Here is a 19926-nt window from a genome sequence, read left to right as displayed (position 1 = left end):
AACAGCAGGGAAAGGGTTGTTTCCATCTTACTCCAAGGAGTGAAATTCATTTCAAAGCCTATAGAGTGGGTACATCCCTGTTCGAGTGACAGGAGCCTCTCCAGTGCCCTCTCACATTAAGCCCCTGGCAACTGGCATCCGATAATGAACAGTTTAGGAGCGTTATCAAGAAAGGTAAGACTGTATGTGGGGAGGAGTTTCTGAGGTTTCTCTTCAGAACTACAGTTTTTAAAAAGCCCCCTCTAGACTTTCTAGAATGAAGGTAAAAAAGATGCTCTGAAAACGTCACCTCACAAATTTGTTTTGGGTGACTTGTGCCCTGATTCATTCCACGGAGGCCTGTGCACGCAGAGGTGAAAACGACCGAAGGAGCCCTATTACCTGCCCCCGGTGTTCCCAGGTGGTGCTCCTGGCTGCCTGGCCTCTCTCCCATTCTGGGTGCTCGGGTGCTCACCTCACCGTTGAGCGCTGCGGCCTCCTGGCTCCGGTCCGGGGTGGGGTGCACCACGGGGAGGGCTGTGGGTTTTACTGCGATGAGCTGCACGGATCCAGAGGACGAGTCAAAGGGATCAGCAGCCGCCTTGCCAGAGCTGTCAAACAGGACTGCGCCTTCCTCTTCATCACTTGCGGGCACTGAAGCACAAAAAAGTACATCGGTTTTATGGCCGGAGGGGAGCCTCAGGAACATGGGGGATTTATGTGTGATGCTAACAGCCCAAGGACATTACTTGACTCAAAACGACCTCAGAAACAACAGTGTCTGGTTCTGCGCCAAGGGCTCGCTGCTACTCATGCATTTCTTTTAAACGTAAGGCCGACTGTGTTATCCGTGGGTAGGAAAGAATTTTAAAAGTCTGAATGTAAATGGTAAAAACCATTTTTTTCAAACTTGCGGAAAAAAAAAAACCTTAAAAAAAAAAGTAAAAGTAAATTTTTTTTCTCCAAGTTTGAGTCAGAGATGGAAAAAATGTTTGCTATGTTTGCAAGTTCGCCAAACGTGGAACTGTTCTTAAAATATGACAATCCATTGAGTAACAGCATTCGGTTCAGTCTCTGCCACCAGAGTTACCCATTTTTGCAGGATGTTAAGGTGATGAGTCTTCCCTGGTCAACCAGCCATAGTAATTGCAGCTGACACTTTTTCCCCCTAAAGGCTGCTTCTCAATGATTTGAGTTTCAGTTTCTTTCGTTTGTGTAAAACAAAAGAAAGCTAAGAAATAACCCACCAGAGAAACTAATTTAAAGCTACAGACAACTCCCCTAATTAAAAAGAGCAATTTTCACCCACACTCTTTTGCATTAATTCTCGCCTCTGACGGATGATAATTCTACTGTGATTGCTGCCAGGACTAAGCCGACAGGAGGAGTTCCAGGGCCAGTGGTACTTGCTGATTTACCTCTCCTTGAAGCATCTTCCCATGAACTGACTATAAGAATGACAGTTTGTTGAGCATGGCTGGGAGAGAGATAAATTAAGCCCGTTCAAGCAACTAAACCAGCAGGCAATTTAGGAACAAAATAGGTGTTATTAAAATACGAATGTAATAGAAGTGTATTTATCTTTCCTCCTGTCTGCTCAAGGGATGGGGATGTTATTTAAATCATTGAGAAACACATAGTTTGTATCATTCTGCCGCTTGCCATAATCACCGAACATTTGTCAAATTAAGCCAAGTAAATTGTGGCTAAAACGCTTCAGAGTCTAACAACGGCTATAATTGGAGTATTTTTCGGTTCTGTGGACTTACTGGCAAATAGCAGGCCACCAAACTGCCAACGGCAGAGGACAATCTCTATTTAGACATGTTACCGGATGCATAGGAGTTTTGTGGGGCACTCCTGTCTGACCCCCATTATCTCCCACCTGGACACCTGCTATGAACACCATCTATGGTAGCCAGCCTCCCAGATGGCGACCTCCTCAGAGTCACAGACGCCATAAATAGGACCGACCTGTGTAACCACAAGGAAATTGCAGAAATGACCGTGTGCAACTTCCACAGCTAGGTCATGAAGACACATTGTGGCTTCCACCTTGCTCTCTCTTGGACCCCTTACTCTGGGAGAAGCCAGCTGCCATGTTATGAGGACATTCAAGCAGCCCTACGGAGAGGTCCATGTGGCAAGAAAATGAGACTCCTGCCAACAGCTACGTATGAGCCATCTTGTAAGTGGATTTGGCAGGCCCAGCCAAGTCTTTAGAAATGACTATAGCCCAGACTGTGACCTCATGAGATTCTGAGCCAAAACCACCCAGCTAAGCCACTCCTGGATTCCTGACCCACAGACATCATCCAACACCATAAATGCAGATTGTCGCTTTTGGTTACTAGGTGTGGGGGTGATTTGTTACGCAGCAATAAGTAACTAATACGCCTCCTAAACGACTCCCTCCTCCAAGCTTCCAGTCTTGTCCTCCTATCCCTAAAATGCATACTCCCCCAGCAGCCAGGATGGATCTTTTTAAAAGACAACCAGGTCACAGTACTCCCTTGACCAGAACCCTCTGAAGGCCTCATGTCTCTCAGAATAAAACTCCAGCCGCCCAGGTTCTGTACAATCTGGTCCTGGCAACCTTACCGAGCTCATTCCTCCCTCTCCCCTTCATCCCCTCTCCAGCCACAACAGCTTCTCGAACACAGCAGGCTTGTTCCCACCTCGGGGTTTTGTATTAGCTGTTCACTCTGCTCAGAAAGCTCTTTCCCCAGGTCTTTGCATGCCTCGTTCCTTCTTAGTTTTCAAGTTGCTGCTTGAAAAAAGACTTTCCTTGTCCACCCGCCTAAAACAACCTGCCTCATCACCCTGTTCTATCTTCTCCACAGCATGCAATGCTCTTTATTTGTGTGCTGACACTAGACTATGAGCCCCATTCTTGCCCATATTTTTAAAGGCAATACCGATTGCCTTTAATAACATCTCCTAGGTAGCTGGCTTTCAATAGGGATTTGCTGAATAAATGATGAATAAAGGAATGACTAAAATTTCCTGATTTGGAAAGGAGATGTTAGTACCTGCAGAACAGGTAAACATGCAAAGAGATGGTACTTAATACTTTTATTGCTTCTGGGTTGTGACATCCTCACTCCCTGCCCCATGGACAGGATAAGGGGAGGAGCATAACTCTGAGGAGACAGAGAAAGGATGTACAAACTGCAGTTCATTTTTCATTCTCACTGTCAGAATGGTCAGATTCAGATTTGCACAATAATTCCTCTTGGTTTAAGAGAAAAATAATTAGTGATCCTCCCCCCACCCTCAAAAATAAAGACTATATGGAAAAATACATTAAAGGGCATTACATTAAATATTAATACTAAAATGCTGTGTGAGTCCAGCAGGTTCATGGGAATATTTAATGCATAATCAGTCCCGAAAGAAAAAGCACCAGAGAATTCTAAACAAAAGGGCCACCGTTAAACTGCTGGAGTGTCCTAGATACCACCGCCGTCATCCCAGTAAATGCCGCCATGCGGATCTGGTTGTGTTGGTCTGAACTTCTGCAAATCAGGCTAGGAAGGGAGATTTCATTTCTTGATGTTTATTTTACACTGGCATGGTGGGGGAGGGGGCAAGCCCTTGCATTTGAGGCAGAAAATGCTCTTGAACAATGCACGCTCTTTCTTTCTGGAATTTCCCTTAAAGCTCAGAGAAGATTTATAACTAGCGTCACCACCCTCTGGTGTTTATCAGAGAACAAGCAAGTCTTCACCTCTCATTGAGAAGGCACAGAAAGAATTAAAACTGAAGCTGTGTTTCTGAGCTAATATCTGACCTGCCTCTCAGTGTCTTAAAGGAAGGTGTGCAATTAAGGGTTTATGGAAGTTTTTGCTTTTAAATGACTGAACATTTAAATATATATATATCACGTCCTCATTTTGAACTCATTTTGAACTCATTTCCCGGAAAACACTTTTTCCAAGGTGACATCGGTTTTTTGTTTGTTTTTTTTTTAATTTCAGAAAGAGGAAGGGAGAGAGTGATAGAAACAACAATGATGAGAGAGAATCACTGATTGGCTGCCTCCGCATGCCTCCTACTGGGGATCGAGCCCGAAACCCAGGCATGTGCCCTGACCAGGAATCAAATTGTGACCTCCTGGTTTATGGGTCAACGCTCAACCACTGAGCCACACCGACTGGGTGATATCAGTTTTAATTCAAAAGTTGAAGTGTCTGTATTTGGTTGAAAAAAATTCCACATTCTTTTGCTTTCAAAATCCTAGCTGTCATCTCTGTCTTTCCCATTTGTATTTAAACATCGTCCTGAAACAGACTCGAAAGCAGGGAGCTAATGAGGCCATTGAGCTACAAGGACCCACCCAGCCGCGTTCCTGGAGGGATAATGTCTTTCCCTTTTAAAGGTCTTATTTTCGGGAAAGTGGAAGATCACAAGGTACAAATGCCAACAAAACTGGTGGGAACCAAACAGTTTCAGAATGACAGCCTGGAACATCAACATTTGTTCACTAACCTTAGTAACTCTAACCTCTAGAATGGATACCGTGCCATAAAACAATAGTATCTGAATATTCCACACAATAGTCCATTCTCAGAGACCACAGTCACACATTAAAATACCTTTCCCAAGCTGACAATATACCTTTTTATATTTCTCCACAATTTCAATTTTATTTCTTTCCTTCCTCCTTCCCTCCCTCCTTTTCTCCCATTCCTTAGGTTCATCTTCCAATCCAATAAAACACACTACTGATTTTTTTTGGGGGTAGACTATAACCTAGCATTATGATAAAGTGGAGCCCTTTGATAAAAAGGACAAGTGTAGGTTCCGTTGAAGGTCCATCCTAGAATTCTGATGTGCTTCAGCACCTGTTTTCATTAAATGTGCTGGTGCTATCGCTTCTATTTGAAAATTTCAAACGGAAACCTCACTGGGTGGGAACCAGTGGTAAAACAGAAGCCACCAACCCTGAAAATTCACTGGGCTGACTTCTGGCAAAAAGACAATGCAGCGAAGCACTGGGGACCGGGAGAAAGGATGGCGTTTAGATAAAGCTACTGCATGCAAACCTCAACCTGGCCGGTAATTGCTTTCTGCTTGTGCACCGTCCTGTTGTCATTTCTGAACCTGATGTGTAAACAATCACAGTGACCAAAACAGAATAAGGAGGCAGGCAGAGGAGGTGGCAGAACAAGGATGGGGGAGGTCAGCAGGGACATTTCCAGCATGTCAGTGTCTCCCCGGAGGCGTGGGGAGCGATGGGATCTGAAACCGGCCCTGCTCCTCCTTGTCTATGAAATAAATGCAGGGGACGGGGAAAGGCATCATGTTGTACGTGTGTATTTACTGACAGAGGAGTCTGTAGGCTGCACATTCTTTTGCAAGAAAAAGGCCACAGAACAGTATGTACGTTGATCCCGTTTTACAAAACAAAACAAAGCTACGCAACAGAAAACAAAGATATGGTGTGTTGTCATATGCGTGGTAAAAGGCCTGAGCGACACGCTATGCTATGCAAGGCCATTTGAGGACTGGGGTAGGTGGTGGGGGATCTGGACGAGGGTGGGCTTTGACTTGACCTTATATATTTCCAGGAAGAATATAAAGGAAGGCAGGCAGGGAGGTTGGGAGGGAGCAGAGAAGCAGAGGGCCCCTTGATTGGGTGGCGATGGCAGTCTCTGCACCTGGTTAAAACAACCTTCCCCTGTGCCTTCACTGTCCGTTGTCTCTGCGTGGCCTCCCTCCCTTCCTCCCTTCCCGCTTCGCTCTTAGAACCCCGCCCTGGGAAGGAAGAGAAGAAAGTTGCTAAGTTCACGTCCATCTTCACATGTCGGAGCTCAGGCCCTCTGTGAGCTGGGGTGGCTGAGAGCGGATTCTGGGCAGGACTTCTGGCCCCAGGGAGGACAGATGTCCCAGGAAAACCCACGTGTCACAGACTGTTTCTAGTGTGGATAGCAGTCTCCGTGTTACAGGGCAGGGGAGTTCAGGGGAAGAAAAAACTCAAGGATCAAATCAGCATGACATTCTAAACAAGTGTTTTATATGATAGCTGGGCATGGGGTCCATTGTGGCATTCTTTTCTTTTCTCTCTCTCTTCTTTCTTTTGTCAGAAACAAAGAAATAAGTAAGCGACATTTGAAAGCAAAGGAATATTCTGGCACTAGCTTCCAGAAAGAGCCCCTGCCACACCTCATCCAATTCCTCTCAAAAGGAAGCACAACTAAGCAGACTGCCAGGTGGTTGGACCTCCCCCTGGCATTTCTGTAGGACTCTGCCTGCGACCCTTGGAACTCCTAAAGCAGCGGTTCTCAGCCTGTGGGTCACAACCCCTCTGGCGGTCGAACGACCCTTTCACAGGGGTCGCCTAAGACCATCCTGCATATCAGATATTTACATGACGATTCATAACAGTAGCAGCATTACAGTTATGAAGTAGCAACGAAAATAATTTTATGGTTGGGTCACAACATGAGGAACTGTACTTAAAGGGCCAGAAGGTTGAGAACCCACTGTCCTAAAGGAACCTTCCTTGATCCGGGTGGCAGAATGGGGTACTTGAATCTGGTCTCCAGGAAGCCGGCATCACTCATGGAAGGACCGAGTGGAGAGGAGGATCAGAACCAAGGTGGGACTGGGAAGACAGGGAGGCTGCACCCTGGGGTCCGGCAGATGTGAGCTATATATAGATGGTGCCACGGCACAGCCAGGTGGCCCCAAGGACTTACCAACAAACCCCAACACCAAACCTTTATAAGGAGGAAGATCTGTTTGAGAAACTCAACCGTTAAGCTTCCCTGGAAAACACAGGCAGGAGCATAGGCTGATGTCTATGATAATATTTATCACTGTGCTGTTTTTCCTGGGAGAGGGGGATTTGCAGCATCTGGACTCACTGGCCGAGAATGAACCCCTGGAACCTATCAGGGGAGTCGGGGAAAGAAAACAGGGGGAATCTCCAAGACAAGCAGCATTTCAGAGACCTGCCACCCAAGAGGACCTGGTGCTAGAAATGTCAATTCACCCCAGAATCGAAAAATCTCTAAGCAAACATCAGTTCATTCTGCATTAGAGTTTTTTAAGGCCCTGCACAATTCCGTAAGAACAGGAGCCTGGGTAATTCAGAGACGGGGGTCAGGCAATACTCGAACAGGTAGGTAGGAAACTGACTTGTGGTCTTTGTAGGACAGAACAGGAAGAAGAAATGAGGGTGGCACACGGGGGTGTGTGAGTGTGTGCAGGCCTGTGTGCACGGGTGTGTGCACGCATATGTGGGACAGGCTCGAGGGCGGTACTTGGCAGGGAAGGCTTCTCACCATTTCTCTTCCGCGCCTCCTCCTTTGTCGCTTTCTGCTGTGCCGGTACATTCTGGGGCGAGCGCCGCCCTGAGCTGGGCTTCCCTGATTCGTTGCTGATGACAGAGCCATTCTCACTGGGTGACCTGCTGGAGGTAACCATAGCAACAAGGAGATGGTAAGTTTTGACTCGCACAGCCCCCTCTCAAGGTTATTTTATTTGCACAGTTTATGTCTGTAGCCTTTCTTTCCGGTTTTATCTACAAAAAAAGAAATGATCCGGAAATTTAAAAAAACACCCGTACTGCAGCCAGGGTTACGTAGCTGGCTGTCCTGAAGTGCGCTGACCGGTGCTTAGCTCGGCAGAGAAGTTCAGTGAGCGCAGCCCTCAGTCCCTATCTCTTTTTCATTCACCGCCAGTGACTATGGAAATGGTTTAAGCATGCCCTCTTATGAAAACACAGCACTTCGGAGATGTTGCCGAGTGGCTGGCTCACAGGGCATCTTCAGGGACATGTAGGGATCACAGTTCTCTTTGGCTATTCTCTATACAGAATATACTTTAGCTACTGAAGATGAAGTCACTCCACCATTAAATTCTTCACTCTAACTCACTCTCTCTCTCTCTCTCTCTCTCTCTCTCTCTCTCTCTCACACACACACACACACACACACACACACACACACACATATTCTTAACTGTGCTAACTGCTAACTACTTTCATCTGAAACTATCAATTTGAGCTATTTTCATTCATTCAGGAAATGAGCACCCACTGTATCGGGCATTGTGCCAGGTATACAGGTATAGAGGGCACGTATAGAGGGAGGTGGCCAATCAGCCCTGGAAGCCGGAACTCCCCCTGCAGGTAGTGGCTTTCCCCACACGCCGGAGCACCTTCTCTTTTTTATTTATTTATGTTTAAAATTTAATTTTATTTTTATTGATTTCAGAGAGGAAGGGAGAGGGAGAGAGAGAGAGAGATGGAAACATCAATGATGAGAAAGAATCAATGATCAGCTGCCTTCTGCACGCCCACACTGGGGATCAAGCCCGCAACCTGGGCAAGTGCCCTTGGCCAGAATCGAACCTAGGACCCTTCAGTCCGCAGGCCAACACTCTATCCACTGAGCCAAACCGGCTAGGGCAGCACCTTCTCTTTACAGTCTCTCCTACAATGAAGCAGCTGTGGCAAGCGTTTAGACAAGGGAAGCCACAGGGCCTTCTCACCTTCCCTAGGGCTGGACTCTGGCCTTCTGGACCCAGAGAGAAAATGGGCTCTGGAGAGCCCCTGCTGGGTTCATGCTAAGTGAGTTCACGCTCCCTGGCGCCTTAGACCATGCCAGCCTGTGGGTGGGCTGAGCATAAAGACCAACTGCCTTCAGAGACAACAGGGAGACAACAGGGGGCAAGTATCCAGAGGCCTCATCCAACCCCTTGTTCATCTATTGTCAACTGCCCAGATTCAGAACCTAATGGCATCCGACCCCGTTATCCATGGAAATTGACTGGATAAATGCAGCACTTGCTAGTGGACGCTCCTCTTCCTCCCTCCTCATCCTGTGGGAACTTGGAATTCTCAGTTCTATACACTTCCTCGTACTTCAGCACCCCAAAAATCATGAACACTGGAAGTGCCTGCTCACGCCATGCATGGGCCAAGGTAGAGTCTGCCAAGAGCAGAACACATAGTCCAGGTGGGATGTTCCTGTCGAAGTTACACAGATGAGTATAAGTTTGGAAAACGTTTACTCTATTCCTAATGCACGTGAGCACGTCAAAGGCTCAGGTCTGCCCTGTCATAAGGAGACTCATCGCATTGTGTTTAATTCAGCATTCCCTAGTTTATTTTGCTATAGATCTCTTTTTACCATAACAACTTCTTAAACTCTGACTCATCCACTACCACTTCCTCCAAGGTTCACATCAGCCTCTTTGAACTTCTTGTTCTCCTTTAAGCAAATCAAAAAGTTCCTGCCTCCGATTTGCATATACTGTTCCATCTGCTTAGAACGTTCTTCCTCTAGATAGCCTTGAGGCTCAGACATCATTTCCATCAGGTCTTTCTCAAATGTCCCTCTATCAGAGAGGCCTCCCCTGACTTCCTGCTAAAAGAGCATCATGGCCCCCTCCCCAGCTCTCTGTGTCCTTACCATGCTTCCGTTTTCTTCTTCATATTCACCACCACTAGACCTGCTATGTATCTCTTTCTCTGTTTGCTTATTGTCTATCTCTTCACTAGATTGTAAATCCCAAGAGAGCATGAAATTTGTCTAGTTCACTGCAGTATCCCAGTGCCTGGTAAACAGCAAACAATCAATAAATATCTGTGAGGTGAAGGGAAGGAAAGAGGGAAAGAGGAAGGCAGGACGTAGCTTTTCCAGCCATTGTGGTCTCGTGGCAAGGGAGAAGGGGGTTGGCAATGGTAGTTTGTTAAGCCAGCCAACAGGGCTTGCCTTAGGGCTCATTACCTCTTTACAAGGCGATTGCAAAGTCCTTCTAGTGAGTCTCCCAGCCTCTAGCCTAACTCTGCCTTCCATCTTCCACATTACCACCTGAGTTATCTTTTAGGATGGACATTACTGTCATCCTGAAGAACTTTCCGTGGCTTCCCATTGGCTAGAGCACAAATTAAAACCATCTACAATTTTAATCTGTCTTCTGGTTTCATCCTTCACTACATCCTGGCCCCCATGAACTCTAAACTCAAGGAAACTCACCATTAAGTGAACGTGGCTGTGCCTTATCTCTCCCGGCTCTTTTTGACTGGATGCCTTCATCTCTTTCCACCTATTGACACTCCACACACCCTTCAAGGCCCAGCTAAAACACAACCTCCTCCACAATGCCCTCCCTCATCAGGATTAAGTTCTTCCTCCTCTCTTTTCCACAGCACTTTGTTCAGACTCCACTGTGGGCTTCTGCAGATCATGCTTGGATTCCAGCTATTTATCTCTCTGTCTCTCCATCACAAGATTCTTGGGGTCAGGGATCAATCATAAACCTCTTTGTAGTCCTCCCAATGCATGTCAATGAACTCTCTTCATAGTGAAATCTCAATAAATGGTCATGAACTAGAATCATAAACCACAGAGAAACTGCCAGATAAACTACAACTACGCATGCTAAATCGAAGCAACTGCTTTTACCGTAAGTTAAAACGTGTAAGGGTGGCATCAGTGCCAAATTCATTATAATAAATGTAAGAGCTAAAGCCCTGCTGTCATGGTTAGTCTGCAATACAAAACCTGACAAAGGGTGGCTCAGGAGAAGCAGGTATTATGATTCTCCTCATCTCCTTCAGTCTCCTTTTCAAATATCCAAAATGAGCGTGAAGGGGAATTTGTAAAGAGAACAGTGGGATTCACTTGAGGGCTTTGGTTCCTCTCACCATCCATCATTTCTCTTGTTGACACGGAGAGGCCACAGTTGGCCCCATGCCTACCTCTTCCTGGTTTCGGTGGACTTGGCCGTCTTGACGGTGCTTCCGTCCTGGGCGACGTCCCTTTCCTGCGAGGCAGGAGCATCTCTGACAGGGAGCGGGAGGACCACCGTCTCCTGCGTCACGGGGATGACCTCCTCGTCCGCCCCTTGCTGGCCCAGGTGCTGTTTGGCATAATCAAAGCCTTGCACAGGCTGCAAAGAGGAAACAGATCCACAGTCACATTTCTGGTAAAGGGTGACTCTAACAGCGGCTTTAGGAGAAGTCGGGCGGGAAAGCGCATGGGTCAGGACCCTACTTAGCTTTCCAATCAACAGGAATTCAGTCATCTCCATCATCGTTTGTCTCTGCAAAGTCAGAGTCCGTGTGGATTCCTCCAAGCTTCAGAATCTCTATAGAAGACTTACTCGGAAAAAATGAATAGTGAAAACAAGATGCAAATAACGTGTGTGAGAACACACTTCATTTAAGGATTTTTAGGCCACTAACTTTAAGTCTCTGGATATGACTAATTAGAAATTCTTAACTGACACGTTAAACAGGTCCTTTCATCTCCTACCTAGGAATATTCCATCATCCCTTAACTCCCGTACAATAAAAGGTGCGTGACTTGAAGTCACTTGACTTGCCAAGTAACTTGAACTTTGAACATCAATTTTCTCATCTGAGAAATGAAGACAATCCTATCTGCTTCACCTCCACCACGCGTCAGTATTAAAGGGGAATGAATCACAGATCTGAAAACAGAGCGAGAGAAACATGCCACCATGTGGCATTTACGGAATCACCATTTAATCCAGAGCACTGCCTAAAGCAAGTTGGCTGTCCTACCGTTTGCTACGGAGACATTAGTAAGGCTTTTACTGCACAATGTCTGAAAGCCCAAGTGAGCAAAACCCAACAGACATCTATTAGTGCGCTAATAAAAAACCAAGAGGCCTGTTGAAACAATTCCTGGGAGTGTCTCCATCCTGCTTTATGCTCCAAAGGAGCACAATACACATTTGAAGCAGGACAATGGGGTGGTTAGTAGCGACAGCTTCGAAAGCAGACTGCCTGGGTTTAAATCCCGACTCTGCCACCTATCAGCTGGGTGACCTTAGGTAAGTAACTGAGATTCCCTGCACATCAGTTTCCTCGTTGGTAAAATGGAGATAGTAATAGTGTAAACCGGATAAAATGTGTCTGGGTGTGAGAGTGATATGCAACCATCCTCGAAGGGATGCGGTGTGGATTAAATAAGTAAATTTAAGTCCGGCATTTAGCTAAGTGCCTGGCACACAGTACATGCTCAATCAGTATTAGCCAATATTGTTAGCCTTGCTACTAAATCTTAGCCCAGATGGAATGGACATCAGTGATTCTCTTCACGAAAGTGTGGGGGTGAAACTCAATCTCCACCATTTGAGTTCTAACAGAACTTGATTTGGTCAGAAGCTTTTCCTTCAGCATCTAATTTAGCTGAGAAATAAAACAGGAAGGCTCCAGCTAGATTTAATAGTCTAGGACTGTGGCCCAACCGGTCAAATCTTGCAACCGAATCTCAGAACAGAAGGGAGTTTTATTGCTAAGCCCAGCAAAGCTTCCTTACTTTAAGCTGTCTATAGTTTTGCCACAGACAGTTCCCCCAATTCCCTGGGACAGTCTCTCTGGGCAGTGTGCTCACCCACCCGTCTTCTCTGAGACTCTCACACTCTGACCCATGTAGCCCGCCCTTGACAAGCCACTGACATTCTATGCCAGGATCTGGGAATGTTTCTGCACGAGTGTTTGTCTATTCATTTCCCTCCCCATCTGTGGGGCCACATGAAACAGAATGGAGCTTTTGGATGACTGACAGTGTTCTTAGAAGCTCTTACAACCAACTGGTCACCAACTGCATTCAACTGAAATGTTTCTAGAAGCTGACCTTTGCTCTCCAAGTCCACTGTCTTACTGACTCCTGCCTTGGTCTCAATACTTCCATTCTGCTCCTTTGCTGGCCTGCCCTTAACAAGCCTCCAAAGTTATTTCCCTTGAACCACATCAGGTCATTAACAATGATTCATGGCACCTAATCTCTACGGCAAGGCATTCAAGGCCCATCCCATTCTGGCTGAACCCACCTGCCCAGCCTCATCTCCTGCTGGCCCCTTTTCTGCAATACTCCCTCCCCCGCCCCCCCCCCATTATCTTATTTGATTTTGTCCCAACTATAGTTATTTAGCAGTGGCTTGTGCCAGGGGTTGTGCTTGCTGCTGGAGATAGAAAGATGAATAATAACTGTCTCCCTACCCTCAAGAACTTCACAGTTGCAGCTTCACTTGCTATTACTGGTACAGTACCAAACACATTACATAAACTTGTCATTTATTCTCACTACAGTTCAAAGAGGTAGGTATTCTTATAATTCCCCATTTTAAAGATGAAGAAACTGAGGTTCAGAGAGGTTAAGCAACTACCCAGGCTCACACAGCTGGTCTGTGGAGCCAGAGCCCAAATACCTAACCACTGCTGATGATTCTTCCCACGGCCTCTCCTTTCCTTCTGCTGCCTGCCATCTTGGTTGGGCATCTCCTACTGTACTTGGCCTTGCTTCTGTGCTGAGACTCCTGGCATGTCAGTGAGTAGCTGGGCGTCTCCAATGGCAGCCAAGACTTCCCAAGAACCAAGTGAGGAGGACAAGCTGTCTCTGGCTCTCTCCCTCCCTCACCGCCCCCGCCCCCCCACCTCTCTCTGGATGTGGCTCCTCACCCTTCACGTTGGGCTGAAGTTCCCTGCTGGGTCTGGGCTGATAACAGGTAAGCAGAAATAAGGAGTGACAAGAGGTGGTCATAGTTATTAGGTTAATAACAGCCCCTGCATATGTTCAGTACTTAGAGCCTGCAAAACGCTGATACTTCACTTTGTCCTCACAGAGTCCCATGAGGTAAGCAGGGCAAACATCACAGTCTTCATTCTACACGTAAGCAAATAAAAGCTTAAAGAGGTTCAGTGACTTGCCCAAGATCACAAGCTAAGTGGTGAAAGACTCCTAGTCCCTTACTCTTCTGACTGACAGGGTAGTGGTCTTTCAGCCTTCAATATAGAAATTGCTAGAGATGAATTCCCCATTAGATACAACTAGCGATCCCCAATCCCTTTAACACATCATCATGAAGTCTTTATAGTTACTTCACTGAATTTTATAAAACCATCCAATCAAATTATCTCTAACAATTTCAAAAGTAGACGCATTACCCAGATATCTTAAGAGGAAAGCACTGTAATAATAAAAGCCAACTTGTACATAGTATTTATTATATACCAGGAGCAGCTCACAGTAATTTACATAACTCAATCCTCACAACAACCTACCATCCTCCTTCCACAGATGGGGAAACTGGGGCACAAAGAGGTTAAGTACAGGTCATACAGAGAGTATGCGAGAGCGGGGAAACAGTTGGGCATCTTTGGGGGTGACTGACCTGACCTGAGCAGATGGCCATGCCAACCTCTGCAGGCCCCCCGAGCTCCATGTACACCTGGATACGGCCCTGACTAGTGTCTCCTAAGTTGCCTGTCCCTCAGAGCCATGTTCCCTTCAAGTATATGAAGAGGACGACTGGGAAAAGGCTGTGAACTCAATGACAAAGAGTAAAGAGAAGCGAGCGAGGAAGAAGGAGGTGACTGCCTGGCCCTCCTGCGTTTATCATCCTCTCAACATTCTACCTGCAAAAGCCCAGTTGACAACAATGGTGATGGGTCTGTCTCTGAAGGATACGGACCTCACACCCTGGCCTTAGCGCCCAGGACCGCCATATCACCTCCTGTTAGCATGTTAAGTCTATCACTGAGTCTCAGCCACATCCCCAGTGCCCTCTGGCACTGTGGCCTGTATTCTAAAGACACAGTGATGTCCAGGAGACTAGGAGACCACCCTCCTGGCCTGTGGACTGCTGGCAAGGGCTAACTTTCTCATTCCACCCCGTCCCTTGGCATTCAATGCATTCCGCTCACACACAGGGCATGAGAAGTGATGTAGGTGGCTCTCCTCTTGCAAACACTGCAGTGTCGCTGGGTCGCAAGGTCAAAAGGATGTGGTAAGAAAGATTTCCACCCCCTGGTTCCCCGTGATCAAAGGGCTTCGGCAATCAAGGTGCACAGTCCAGCCTCATTGAGGGAGAAAACAACCAGCATCACCACACACAAGTGAATTCAATCATCTCGTGCAACAGAGAGTTGCCTGACTTTCAACATCAGCACAATGACCGGGTAGGAACATAAAAAGGGGCTACGAGAACCCACAAACATTAATCTGTTCCAACTTCAGGTGGCTTGCAAGTCAGAAGGTATGCTGAAATTATGTGCCAGCCAACTCATCTTGGCAAATTAATCAAATGTTGGCTTTACCTATAACACAAAGGTGGCATTTACGACCTGAGTGTGGCATGTTTTGCATCCCTGGACTGGGCTGCAATTACATTCTGGTGATTACTGCTGTGTCTGAGAGGCTCAGGTTGTAAGCAAGCTCCGATGGAAATGAAGTACCCCTACTTGGAACAGTTTCAGTTTTCACTGCTTGGATCGTTACCAACATCGTGATGCATCTGGGAAGCAGCTTGCTTTCTGTCAACAGAATCAGAACAATCAGGGTTTGGCTCTTCAGTATCAGGGCGTCTGCTCAGGCTGCAGCTTCTCAACCAGTGAATTGGTTTAATAAACAATCAAATTCATTTGATTTCTCTGGCTGAAGTGAGGGTTGATCACCCAGCAAGAATGATCTCCATGACATGCATTCCAATGGATGTGCAATTCCATTCACCGCTTTGTTCCTGCGCAGATGGACAAAGCTCGGGAGCTCAGAGCTGGAAGGGGATTCTACCTGCCAAAGCCCAGGGTTCAGAGAGGCGTATAAAGTAAAAGAGCCCAAAGGCTCAGACATGGGCCTCAGTCGCCCCTCTGCTGAGAGTTATGTGACTTTGAACAAGTCCCTCAGTTAAAAAAAAATTATATATATATATATATATACTTATTTCAGAGAGGAAGGGAGAGGGAGAGAGAAATGGAAACATCGAAGATGAGAGAAAATCACTGACTGGCTGCCTCCTGCACACCCTACACTGGGGATCGAGCCTGCAACCCAGGCATGTGCCCCGACCGGGAATCAAACTGTGACCTCCTGGTTCATAGGTCGACACTCAACCACTGAGCCACACTGGCTGGGCCCCCACAGTCTCTCTTTAGCAATAAAATAAAACCTTCCCTGACTACCACCCACCTCACAAGGTTGCTGCGATGAGCAAGTGAGGTGACAGACCTAGAAGAGCCCCACAAATTGTAAGACATTTAAACATCGGGTATTGGAGGTTATTATAGTTCCTTTACAGAATATCATGGAGGGAGCTACGTGACTGGAAAATTAGCCTTTGGAATTTCCTCCGCCCACTTCCCTTCCAGTCAGCAGAGTGGCCAGGGCAGGCCTGTGGAGGCTAGGGGAGTGGGTGGGGCTCCTGGCCAGGCTTCACTGGAGCCACTGGAGTTTGACGGCGGATTGGCCGAGGCTCTGCAGCTTGCCCATCATGGCAGCCTCTGAGGATAAGCCACTCTGGCCAATGGAAGAAGGAATATTTTGAGGGTCTAAGGTGCCCCAAAGAGCCCTGTGTTATGAGCCAAGAGACCTAATTCTATCAGTTCTGCTATGTACTAACTGTGCGATCTGTTTTTTTTTTTAAATATATTTTATTGATTTTTCACAGAGAGGAAGGGAGAGAGATAGAGAGCTAGAAACATCAATGAGAGAGAAACATTGATCAGCTGCCTCCTGCACATCTCCCACCGGGGATGTGCCCGCAACCCAGGTACATGCTCCTGACCGGAATCGAACCTGGGACCCTTCAGTCCGCAAGCCGATGCTCTATCCACTGAGCCAAACCGGTTTTGGCAACTGTGCGATCTTAAAGGAGTCACATCTTTGTAAAAAGAGGGTGTCAGAGATGAGGTCTACCTAGATTTCTGTGCCTCAGTTTCCTCCTCTGTAAAACAAGGGCCCTTCTGCTAGGATTGCTGTGAGGATTAGCTGCTCTACGTATAGCACTTGGCGAAGAGTGAGCAGGAGATAAGCATTAGCTATCGTGTCCTGATTATAAAATTAAAGGGTGTGCAATAAAGTAACTCTACTTACCAATGCTTAAAAATGGTCACAATGGTAAATTTCGTTATATACATTTTCCCATAATTTTTTAAACACTAAAACACATAAATTAACGAATAAAGGGTCTTCTTCAAAAGCAGGGCTTGTTAGGACGTTTCTGAAGGTACTTCAATGTCTCCAAAGCCAAGAGAGGGAAGACAGGCGGAGACACCCTGTAGGCCGGGCTCCTGCTCCCCTCCTCCCCGCTGCCACCGCGTACCTTTGCTCTCTGAGGCAGGTTCATCACGGCGTCTGGCTTGAAGTCGTTCTTGTTTTTCCGGCAGAGCACGGCAGTGATGATGATGATGATGACCGTGACCACGGCGATGGGCGCCAGCACAGCGGCGATGATCCACAGGTTGTTGGGTGGGTTCTTCACCACGGCTGCGGGGAAGAGGCAGTGGGAAGCACATGACAAGGAGCACTGGGAAGGGGAAGGCCACTGGAGAGAAATCTCCCTCCACCCCCCAGTTCCAAGTCGTGGGGTGGTTAGGAAGATTTGGGATCAGAAAGACTCTTGCCTTGGGCAAGTGACTCAAGGTCTCTGAGTCTCAGTTTCCGAATCTGTAAAATGGGGCTATCACACTGAGAGGCACATGTGGTGCTTTGGTAGCTGCTCAATAAAATGCTAGCCTCCTAGCCACTATGACTAGGAGGAGGAGGAGGAAGATGGAGACATGTCAATTTTCCTCATTGGTGATGTCCATGAATCAAAAGAGAAGAAGAGAGAATAAATCTGAGCATTAGAGTAGTGCTGGAATCAGGAGGCAAAGGCCACAGAGAGAGGACTCTAAATATTGTTGTGAACTCACCCTCTGAGTGAGCAATGATTAAAGTGTAACCAGTGGAAACCTCCCTTCCACCTTCCCAAATGGCTGGCTGGGAAAACTTGGAAATGCTTCAGTTTAGTCAAAAGGATCCAGCTGGCCGGCTGGTGTGGCTTAGTGGTTGAGCATCAATCTGTGAACCATGAGGTTAGGGTTCAGTTTCTGGTCAGGGCACATGCCCGGGTTGCGAGCTCAATCCCAGTAGGGGGTGTGCAGGTGGCAGCCAATCAATGATTCTCTCTCATCTTGATGTTTTTATCTCTCTCTCCCTCTCCTGCCTTACTCTCTCTGAAATCAATAATGTATATATATGTGTATATCCTATATAATAAAAGGCTAATATACAAATTGTCCCCCCGGGTGTTCAACCAGGAGTTTGACCAGGGGGCGGGGCTGGGTGGTCATCTGCCTGCAGCCCCTCCCCCCAACAGGTCCGGCTTGATTGGCCCTGATTGGGGCAGGCCGGCCGGACCTTGCCCGTGCACAAATTCGTGCACCGGGCCTCTAGAGTGTGTGTGTGTGTGTGTGTGTATTATGGTTTTTTTTTTAAAGTTGAATGACAATCTAAAGGAATTACCTTTACCCCTGTTGCAATTTGGCTTCCATGCAGATTTTCATACAGGATAGAGTAATGTGCAGTTAAAAGGAGAAATACCCCCTCCTTGATAGTTCTAATCCATATTTTAAATAGACATACGGCCAATCTGGTTTATACATCAATATCTTGGCAAGTCTGGTTAGCATGAGTTGACCCTCCTGATCCTGCTGAACTAGACTGGCAGAGCTGAGGACCAGGCTCTGGAATATAAAGACCCGCCGGTAAGTGCCCCATGGTGAGAACCTTCCCCAGGGAGCCAGCCCGCCTGTCTCTCTGACTGCAACCACCCCCTGACTTCAACTGGTGTCGTGACAGCCAAGATCTGCCTCTCACCAGGCAGCACTTAGGTCTGAAGTGCTGTTAGTGCAAAAGAACTTCTTTTCCCCAGTTTCTGTCAATTGGTGATTAATCACATTATTAACTTCTGAAAACAGCTCATTAGATAATGTGCTTCTGTTGACATTAAACATTTCATTGCTGCTGCTTTTAGTAATTCGGTATTTATAGTTTTATGCCTTCAACGTTTTTTAAAGCTTAGACCCGCTGTGAAAAATACCAATATGCCTCTTTTGGGGCTTTGCTATTCTATCCCAATAAAGAAAAATGTATAGTGCATTAGAACATGATACGCTAAACATACATCTAATTTTTTTCATTAGCAGGAATGAAATATTGACATGTGTTCTGCTCTTACTCAGCTTTATGGTTTTGGTGGATACGTTCCTTCTCAGAGCAGTCTGTAAAATCCTTTCACCTCTATTTAAATGAGGAGAGAATTGATTTATCTTATGTACATTAATAAATTGATTTAACAGTCAAAGAGACAGTAAAGTGAGGTCAACTGAAGTCATCCAAACACAATATATTCATTGGCATAATGATCTAGAACTACAAAGTCATGTACAGAGGTGAAAAGGAACAAATGGTTATTTAACTTGCAAGAACTGCAGTAGAGAATGGCAGGAAAAGGAGGCAACGCTCTGAGCCTCTACCGTGCGGGAGGCACTGTGATAGGACCTTCGCCTGGGGCTCTTCTTATCCCCAACTTCCAGGTGAGCAAACTGAGTCCCAAAGGGTGAGGTGCTTTTATGAAAAATCGTTTCCCTGAAATACACAGTTGAAGTCAGTTCTAAGGTCACACACACACACACACACACACACACACACACACACACACACACGTATTTGTCAGAAAGAATGAGGTCAAAGGATCCACATAATCTAAACTAAAAATAAATTGTTCTTACATGGAACAAATGTTGAAAGGGGAAGAAATCTATTCAAAAACGTTTCCTGCTCATTTTTTGTGGCTGTGAAAGCTCGTGACTGGTGTGAGTGGGCGGGGAGGAGGGCCGAGCCCAGGGCCCAGCAGCTGTGAGTGCTCCGCCCACGGTGCTCTCCTGCCCAAACCACCCCACGGCTGTCATTCCACTCGGGGTGTGGCCCGCGAGGCTCATGGGGGGCTCTGGCCTCACTGCTGCTTCCCTCAGTGACTCCTGGCTGGTCTCACACCCACCCCTCTGCCCGGAACCTTGTCCCCAGACATCCTCAGGTGGTCACTCCAAAGTTACTACTTCAGTGATCCTCTTCTTGACACCCTCCCCCCAACAATTTAAAATCACAACCATTATCTCCTGGACATCCCCTAGCCCTTCCC

The 19926-nt window shown here is 46.8% G+C and overlaps 1 protein-coding gene across 2 annotated transcripts in view; it reads right to left on the bottom strand.

Annotated features, from left to right (window-relative positions):
* The window catches only part of KIAA1549L (KIAA1549 like), a gene marked incomplete at its 5' end in the record, with an annotated part of 221749 nt that overhangs the window by 40355 nt on the left and 161468 nt on the right, over positions 1–19926 (bottom strand). Inside the window, 4 exons of one of the 2 annotated variants that reach the window (XM_081100430.1) lie at positions 455–633; positions 7272–7399; positions 10697–10887; positions 17065–17228. In XM_081100430.1, coding sequence (XP_080956556.1) covers positions 455–633; positions 7272–7399; positions 10697–10887; positions 17065–17228 — 662 coding nt within the window. The remainder of the gene's footprint in view (positions 1–454; positions 634–7271; positions 7400–10696; positions 10888–17064; positions 17229–19926) is intronic. The other variant, XM_081100431.1, reaches the window with a different exon arrangement.

The sequence above is a fragment of the Myotis nattereri genome, assembly GCF_964212035.1.
Source record: "Myotis nattereri genome assembly, chromosome: 9".
Classification (NCBI taxonomy): domain Eukaryota; kingdom Metazoa; phylum Chordata; class Mammalia; order Chiroptera; family Vespertilionidae; genus Myotis; species Myotis nattereri.
The sequence above is the reverse complement of the archived record's forward strand: the minus strand, read 5'-3'. Positions and strand labels throughout refer to the sequence as shown.